The 9,131-nt window shown below is 32.5% G+C and overlaps 1 protein-coding gene across 1 annotated transcript; it reads right to left on the bottom strand.

The window, feature by feature from the left end:
• Positions 1–4,497: 4,497 nt before the first annotated feature.
• LOC116403170 (crooked neck-like protein 1) lies at positions 4,498–8,842 on the bottom strand. The gene is made up of 5 exons (XM_031883668.1): positions 8,677–8,842; positions 8,373–8,591; positions 5,365–5,584; positions 5,060–5,255; positions 4,498–4,748 (listed from the first exon to the last, which is right to left on the bottom strand). The coding sequence occupies exons 2-5, from the start codon at positions 8,391–8,393 to the stop codon at positions 4,640–4,642; spliced, it is 546 nt and encodes a 181-aa protein (XP_031739528.1). The 5' UTR covers positions 8,394–8,591; positions 8,677–8,842; the 3' UTR covers positions 4,498–4,639.
• Between the last annotated feature and the right edge of the window lie 289 nt (positions 8,843–9,131).

Genomic DNA, 9,131 nt, shown 5'->3' with positions numbered 1-9,131 from the left:
CGATATTGCCATTTGAATCACGTTTGATATTAAAGACTCATTTATCCCCAACTATTTTACTTTCTTTAGCCAATTCTACAAGATTCCAGACTTCTTTATCATTCGTAGATTTTAACTATTCTTCATGGTATCTAACCATTTGGCAGAATTATCTCCTTTAATGGCTTGTGAAAACGAAACTGGATCATTATCAATACTTAAGTCAAATTCTGACTGTGCAAATAAACCACACAGTCATCGAAATAGTTGATCTTCTTGATCTTACCGATCTTCTTAACTCTATTTCTTGTGGTCCCTCAAATATAGGTTCATTTGTAATAACATCATTATGTGGTGTTTCACCATTAATTTGTTCGTCTTGTCGATTGTTAATAGAGTCAACAACTATAGGAACAACAACTTGAAAAGAAGTTATAGATAAATGAATTTTCACTCTACCTAATTGAATTTTCACTTTACATGGTTCCAAAATCCACTAATTATGTCATTATCAGTGAACCTTATATTTACATATTCAACTATTCTTGTATTATGGTTAGGACAATAAAATCTATATTCTTTTGATTTTTTTGGATAACCAATGAAGAAACCTCTGGTTGTTCTTGAATCTAATTTTCTTTCGTGTGGATTATAAATTCTTATTTCCACTTGACAACTCTAAACATGTAGGTGTCTTAAACTAGCTTTCCGTCCTGTTCACAGTTCAAAAGGTGTCTTTGGAACTGACTTACTATGAACACTATTTAATAAATATTGAGCATAAACATTAGGCTCAATCTATTTGATTTTTCCCTAGCTTTATAAAAAAATATATATATTCTCATCACTGCTACCAAAAGTAATTGCAACAGGTTTATCACTTAAGATGTTAAATCAAGATCCAAAACTCCAAGATGGAATCGTTTGTTCGCACCAATAAGAGAAATCAAGTCCATTAAACTTAATAATAGACGTAGTATGTGAAATGAAGAGAAACAGAAGCAGATGGTGCAGTTACAAAATAAATATGTTTATACATTATTGCATAATGATAAAACACGAAATCAAATAAAATTAAATAATTGAAGTTCTTCTTTGGAAGATACAACAATGTATAATATTTATACTTGACTAATGCTAGATTTAATTTCACATCACTATAATTTAAATGCTTAAATTAGATACATTAGTTATGTTTGGATATACTAACAATATCTAACCAAACACCTCAATTAACCACAATAAAATTTAAAATTATAAAACTATTGATAATTTGGTCACTTTGATGACTAACATATTATTTATACTATAAATATCAAATAATCACAAACAAATACATGCTTTGAATTATTTGTGATTTAAACATAACACAAAAGGACAATAAAACATAATTTATTATACCAAACTTTATGAAATTTAAACATGAATAATTTATTATATGTTAAATTTAAACAACTCAATCCTGAGAAAAATAGTACCATTAATGGAGTAATTAAATATGAGATAACTTTAAATGCAAGAAAAAAAATTGAATCTTGGAAAACTGTAATCTTGATAGGGTGATTATGTTTAAGTAAATTATCTCTTGATGATATCTTTTTCTTCTTTTTTTTTATTTTCTTTTTCTTTTTCACAACAGGAAGATAAAAGATTTTCAATGATAAGAAGATAAAAGACTTTTCTTTATCATAATAAGAAAATAAAATATTTTTCTTTAATTTCTAAAACTTATTTGTTTTCTCCAATTAAGTTGAATTTGATATCTATATAACATACTAATTTGATCAGTTTTGTGTCTAACATATAGATATCGAAAAACATAATTCTCAAGTGATTTTAATTGTAAAATTTGCAAAAATATTAATATTGCAAATAATTTTATGAAATCTTTCATTCAATCTAAACGATATAATTTAAATCACTGGAATAAGGTAGATACTTTAAAACATAATATATGCATAACACATAAGCTATAAATAATACATAACACATAAGCTATAATTAATACATAATAACTGGTGTTTTGTTATATTTATAAAAATTTACTAATCACATAACCTTCGGTAGAAACTAATAATTGAATAAGCTATTAAGAAAGTTCATAATTTCACCCGAGAAAAATTACTTTGAAGTCATATTACATGCCCCATACATTACATGAAAATAACTCTTTTTAAGTTGCAATTTGATGAAAATAAAATTTTAAGATAAGAATTAATACAATTGATTTTCTTCCACTTCTTTTCATGTACTTTTTAATGTACAAAATTAATACACTTTTTTCCAATTTCTCTTCTTCTTCTTCTTCTTCTTCTTCTTCTTCTTCTTTTTTTTTTTTTTTTTTTTTTTTTTTTGCATTTTAAGATTTTCAATTGTACCCTGATCACATAACAAAATACAAATTGAATTGGTCAAGTTTCAAGAAGCAAGTTGGCCATCTAAAAAAATAATGTCACACCAAGCTCTAAGAAGTTGGCAAAAGTTTGAAATTTGATTGAAGTATACAAAATTTGTCCAATTTTCTAATTGCTCGAAAGTTGCTTTCCTATATAAACCTCCAAATTTCCAAAACATATCAATCTAGGCGTCCACAAAATAAATGATAATAGTCTGCTCTATTAGCTTCAACTAATTATCATGGTTGCTTATAAAATCTGATGTTTTTTTTTTTATGTTTAAACAATAGACTCTAAACCTCCAATCTCTTGGCCAAAGGCTTAATAAAGCTTTAACCAATAGGTTGGCACCTTTGAATAACCCTACCATCTTAATAAATGCATCACCATTCTCCCAAAACTTTTGCTCCTGAAGTCCTTAAGAGCTTTGGATCCTTTGCCTTTTCATCATGTTTAGCTGAAAAAGTTATTCATTACAAGTACATGTTGTGCAATGTTTTCCAGGAAGCCTTTTCGAGTTAACAAAATGAAGTGCAGAAATTGAGCAAAGAAACCATAGAGAAAAAAGTTGAACAGGCACTAGAAAATGGGCTATGGTCAGTCATGCAAATGTTGAATATGCTATGAAATTTATATCAACATAAGCAACAATGGAGAAGGCAATAAGCAAGGTGATTGAATATAGTTCCAAAGTATAAACCATTCAGCTAACAATGCATAACTCATGAACTTCATCTCCAGAATATGCACTCGAAGAATCTATGTGGTTTTTCTTTTTCTTTTTTTTGAAATAGTTGGTAAATCTTTGGTTAAGCTTAACGAAGAAAAAACTCAGCCATTTTTGGTTTCAGAAACAGTTCTTAGTTCTTTTTTTATTATTATTAAAAAAAGAAAAAGAACAGTTTTCACATTGTTGAAAACTTTGAATTCTTATAAAACTGCTTTTGGAATGTGACCAAGAATTCAAACCTTTCATAAAGAAAAGTGAACGTCGTACCATTCAAACAGTGAAGAAACAAGCATAAATTTCAAAAACTAAAAATCAAAATCATTAGAAAACGGAATTTTGAATGTAGACACATTGACGCAGCACAGTCTTTGAAGAAAGAGAATAGATATTTAGTACATGTGCTGTTCATTCTTCATATTCTACTAGGTTTCCTTGTGAGGGTAGACACATCATATATAGTACTGGAACGCTCAAAAAACAAAATTGTACAAAAAGGCAAAAAAATATAGAATCTATAGAACAGATACTTTCAAGTAAGCTGTCAAGAAAAAGGCAATATTTCTCCAGACAAGTTTGAGAAAAACAGATCCTGCTCAAGTTGTCAACAAATTGACAATATTCTCCAGACAAGTTTAGATCCTCATTGAATCTCAAAGCCCTACCTTCCAGAAAGTAAAGAATTGAACCATATACTCATATACAAATTCCTGAGCAAACAGTAGTATAAACACGATTGAATACTATACAGAGAGTGAAGGAGACTATAAATTGAAAGAAAAAAAAATACTTATAAAGAAACAATTGCAAATTAGAGAGATGTAAATTGATTAGCTATTAGCGCTTTCAGATGCATATCGGAAAAAAATAAGAAAGGGAGATATCTCAAACCTCATTCATAGATGTGAATTCCGTGTTCTTCACTTTTCAGATTTAAAATCTGAAAACTTTGAAATAGCCTGACATGTCTATTCTGAAATTAGGCCTTTCTAAGTTAGAAAATCTGAATTTTCTTTTCAAACATGAGCCAAAAAATGTACTCAATTAATCCTCTATATCCATTATATTCAAGAATACAAAGATGAATCAAACATAGCATAGCATACAGGCCCTTCCATCTCCCTACCTCCTACAGGGATATCAAGTAATCTAAAGCTACTCTTGACAAATTGCTACAAGAAAAAACTAACAATTTGTATGTACACCAATTACTAGATTTTTAATTTATAGGTCCAGAGGAGACGATTTAAAATTGTAATTTAGAATTCAGAAACGTATATGTCTTATTCTCATTGAGTCAAAGCAATGTTACATATTTATATAGAGAATAAACTAAACCCTAGAGACTAAGTAAAATTACAATAAAGGACATATGTATATATATATATCATAACAAAAATTACCAGTCACATCAGGCAACTCCATCGCACCAAGAGTATCAGGTGCACTGCCAGTTCTGCAGCGAAGCCCAAAACCTTCTTTCAAAATACACAAGCAAGGACCACTGTGAGGGGCAGGGAATGAAAGAAAGGCCAAATTAATTATCATCAACTTTCTGCTTCTTCCAACGGTAGGCAGCTTCAAGAATCTTGAGATTTGTAGTTTGTGTTTCTTCAGGAAACAAGTAATCTATGTATTCCTCAAACCTGTCAAAGAAAACTTTAACATCAGTAAATGAAATACTTCAAAAGAAACTATGGATAGTATATACGCTACAATAATGCCTCCATACAGTGAATGTGCAACAAAAAGCCATTTGTAGTTTGTATAGAGATGTCAATTTTTCTTTTCCTTTTTACACTGGCTCAGTCCGTTGGGAGGAGATAACAGAAATGGAAAAACAGTTCTCGACTGCAGCATTTTACCCCCAAATTTAAACAGTACAAAGAATCTAACTTGACAATTTGCCAACAAGATAACAATTGACCCTGGAATAAACATCAAGTTAGTCACATACCCTGCGGGACCATCCTCACTAACAATTTGACGCCTCTTCTTAAGCTTCTTTGGAAGCTTAGACTGCACTAAGCTGACATCACCAAGCTCACCAAAACTCGTCTCCATATTCAACCATTCCTCAAGGAGCATAGCTCTCTCCTCTTTCAACTCTGGAGCTGAATTTCTGTAGTAAGTAATAGCTTTTTCGAAGACCCCTGAAGCATGAAACTATGTCAGATTTCAATTCTACTTGAGGAATGACATACCAATACGAAAGATCTCGACAAAATACGATAACATAGGGATAATGTACAGCTTCCTTACTTCTAGCATGTTGAATACATTGTTGCTTCCGTGCATGAAGATATTCCTGCATGTTCTCTTCTGGTAATTCAGAAAGCAGGCTGTCATCCTCCATTGCTGATGCCTCAAATTTGGCATAACTGATCCACACTTTCAAGTGTTTTGTTCTGTCCAGAAGTCTCTCGTATAGCTCTCTTGTTCTTTCAAATTCATGTTCTGATATCTCAAAATCAATGTAGGCCTACATCAAACAATAAAATAAGAATAACACTCGCTGTCACGTCAACCTGTAACATTTACATCATTAAACAATTCTTTTGTTGGAAAACATGCGGATAAGACCAATATGACGTGACCAGTGTTTTTAAATGCCCAAGGCGCACTAAGGCGCAATGGCCCTCTGAAGCCTAGGCGCAAGACGCCCAAAAAAGCATGGTTTTTCTTTTTCTTTTTGCAAGAACGCACTACATTTAAAAATATTACATTAAAAAGAGAAACATAGTTAAAGTGAAAATATGAAGAAAAAAACCTCAAACACAAGAATTTTTGCATTTAGGCTTAGTAAACTTGATTCTTCTAGTTAATAATTACTATTTCTTTAAAAAAATGAAAAAGTCCAAAAGTGCTGAGCTTTGGGCCTTGAGGCTTCACACCTTATTTTGTCAAAGCGAGGCACTAGACCTGTGCCTTGAGCCTAGGTGCACTCCCTAGAGGGCTTTTTAACAAACTGTCTATGACATCATATTACAACTTTCGAGTAAACTCAAAATTTCAAACCGAAAACTACATACCCCAAATTCTTAAAGTTCATCATGATTAAAATTCTCTAGGGTAAGAAATAAAGTGTCATCACGTCATTGTAACATTTTTAATCTAACTTAACAACTCTTCACACATCAGGACACTGTTTCACAGTCATATACTCATGCATTTTTTGTAATCATACTTTTAATATCTTCAAGTCCAAATACCAAGAGATAATTCATTTTTTTATAAGAACAACTTTCATTGAGAGCAAAATAAAAGAATACACGGACATAAAAATACCAAAGCCCACAAAAAAGAACAATCCCTTAACAAGAAAGGACTCCAACTATACAAAATCATGTCCATAGAATAATTACAAAAAAAAACTTCGAGATTGAAGCCTGATGGCAACTAGGATTCACTATAATCTCTCTCAACCCCCCTAAACACCATGTTATTCCTCTCACCCCACAAAACCCAAATAACAGCACAAACACTAACAAGCCAAGGAAAACAATTGTTCTCCTCAAACGGCAGATTAAGAAGGAACTCCTCGATCATATCCCTGGCATCTCTACAACGAGCACACATCATGCCAAATGTCTTGAAAAAAAGTCTCAGACATAGCTCGCGAACTCACACCACCAAAGAATATGGTCCAACTCTTCCTCTGCCTTTCAACAAAGAATACAATAAAAAGGCCCAACCATCGATGACATCTTCCTAACTAAATTGTCTAGTGTAATAATACGGTCGTGAAGAATCAGCAAAGTGAAGTATCTCACCTTTCTAGAAACCTTAATCCTATGCAGCATCGAAAAGACCGACTCACCAAGGGGAGAAGGATCAACCAAACACTAGACAAAAGACTTGCACAAGAACTCTTCCAAAGGATTGGACACGTCAAAAAGGAACACAGCAGCCGGGTGCTCCTTAAATGCCGAATTCAAAGACTACTCAATTCGGGATATTTGTCTCAATTGAACTGCCTTCATTCGGCATTCACCTTAATGGAGGCTATGGCTTTTCTGAAGACCAGTCTTTTCTGTTTTGATTCTTTTCTTCCGTTTAAATTGTCTAATTTGGCTCATTTGTACTGTGTATCTGGTATTTATATGGTCTTTACTTTTTCTTTGGGATATGATGATGGCGCTATGGGATGTCAATCTAGTTGAGATGTCCGAGTGCGCCTCCTTATTCTATCTATCTATTTCTCACTTGGCTTCTGTACTATTCTCATTGTCTAATTCTCTTGTACTTTGAGATTCTATCAATAAAAAAGCTAGTCTCCGTTTCACAAAAAAAAAGGATTGGGGCTCAGAACTCTAATAGCTCTACTCCCAAGACAAAGAGGGAGACTCTCAATAAGATAAAGGAAAGCAACCACATCCGCCATTTCCCTATCAAAAAGAGCACAACAAAACCCGAATGAAAACGAACAAGAGCTCCTTGTCCACACTAGAAAATCAGCCACAAAATGATTAAGTCTGGTTGGCAGTAGCATGTAAAGTAAAGTAGGGTCCCTCAAAACCAAAACAGAAAAGAATTGCAAACTTTCAATTGCCTCAAGTTATCACATGACCAATCTGAACAAACTGATTCTATTTACACAGAACCTATGTGAAGAGAGAACTATCAATCGCTCCAAGCCAACAAAACTGAGTTAAATGAACTGTGCAAGAAAGAAAAGGAGTTAAATTATGAAGCATGTGAGACAAAGAACCCGTATCAATGAAGATGTTTAACAATTCAATGAAGTTCTTCATTTATCTTCACAGTTCTCCCTCTAATCTTCTTCTTCTCCAATCAATCTGAGTCCTTTTCTATTGCATTCAATTGACTATTGTACTTCAAAATCTTTGATGTTGCTTTTTGTCTTGTATTTTGTGCCATTGTCATTAACTTGATATTTTATACTTTTTCATGAATGTAGCGGGTTACATTTAGTATCTTTATGATAGATTTACTTACATTTTAAATTTTTTTAAAGAAAAACAAACACATCTTCAATCATATCAGTATCCTAGTTTTTTAGAAATTGGCATACTGCCGTGCACTCGTGTCCTATCATATCCATATCGTTTTTGTGCTTCATAGAGTCAGAACTGCGGAATAAAGGGGCAAAATAGATCCAGAAGTCCGATAATTTAGACGAGTGAAAGAACATGACAAACATATTTATATGATTCGTCAAAAATTCTATTAAAGTTGACATTTCAGAAGAAATAGTGAACATACACACTAAATAAAACATTCAACGAAAGGAATAGTTACTGAAGTACCTTCCACAATAACTCTGGCATATCCAGTGCAGGCTGTGCAATTGCAAGCTCAAATATAGACCTGGCTCGATCAGTTTCACACAGAGATCTCTCCAACTCTGCATATTTGCTCCAAGCATAACAATTTTCAGGTGACCAGACCAAATACTTCTCATAAAGTTTACGGCATCGATCTATATTTCCCAGTTGCAGCTCTATCTCTATATACTTCTTGAATATCTGTTATTAAATAAAGCAATAAAATGAACCCTCCAACAAATGAGATGAATTTCAGAAAAAGAGAGGAGAAATTTCTACACATTACCTTATCTTTAGGAGCCCTCCCAATGGCATTGCCAAGTATTTGTCGGGCACCTTTGAGGTTCAACTGACGTATTTCAAATTGCGCAGCTAATAGCCATATCTTTGCAAATGAAAACTTCGAATGAGGAATCAAATTTAGACACTCCCTGCCAAAATTAATATTGAATGAAAAAACTCAGTATATTTATGCATTTTTTATTATCAAGAGTCAAGACAGCTATCTACTGTTTTGCTAAACGATTATATTGCATATTGAACTTCTTGTAGAGCAACACAATGTACATTTAAATGCTTAAAACATCGCAATTTACATTGTGCAAGTGAGATATTACAAGGAGGACCTTCCTTGACAAAAAATGATAAGATGCAGTATGGATAGAAATGTGAATTTCGGGTCAACAGAAAAAGGAAACTTTTATCTTTTTAAATATTGTCACCTTGATACAAGTTATCAAG

The sequence above is a fragment of the Cucumis sativus genome, chromosome 4 (assembly GCF_000004075.3).
Source record: "Cucumis sativus cultivar 9930 chromosome 4, Cucumber_9930_V3, whole genome shotgun sequence".
NCBI classification, from domain to species: domain Eukaryota; kingdom Viridiplantae; phylum Streptophyta; class Magnoliopsida; order Cucurbitales; family Cucurbitaceae; genus Cucumis; species Cucumis sativus.
The sequence above is the reverse complement of the archived record's forward strand: the minus strand, read 5'-3'. Positions and strand labels throughout refer to the sequence as shown.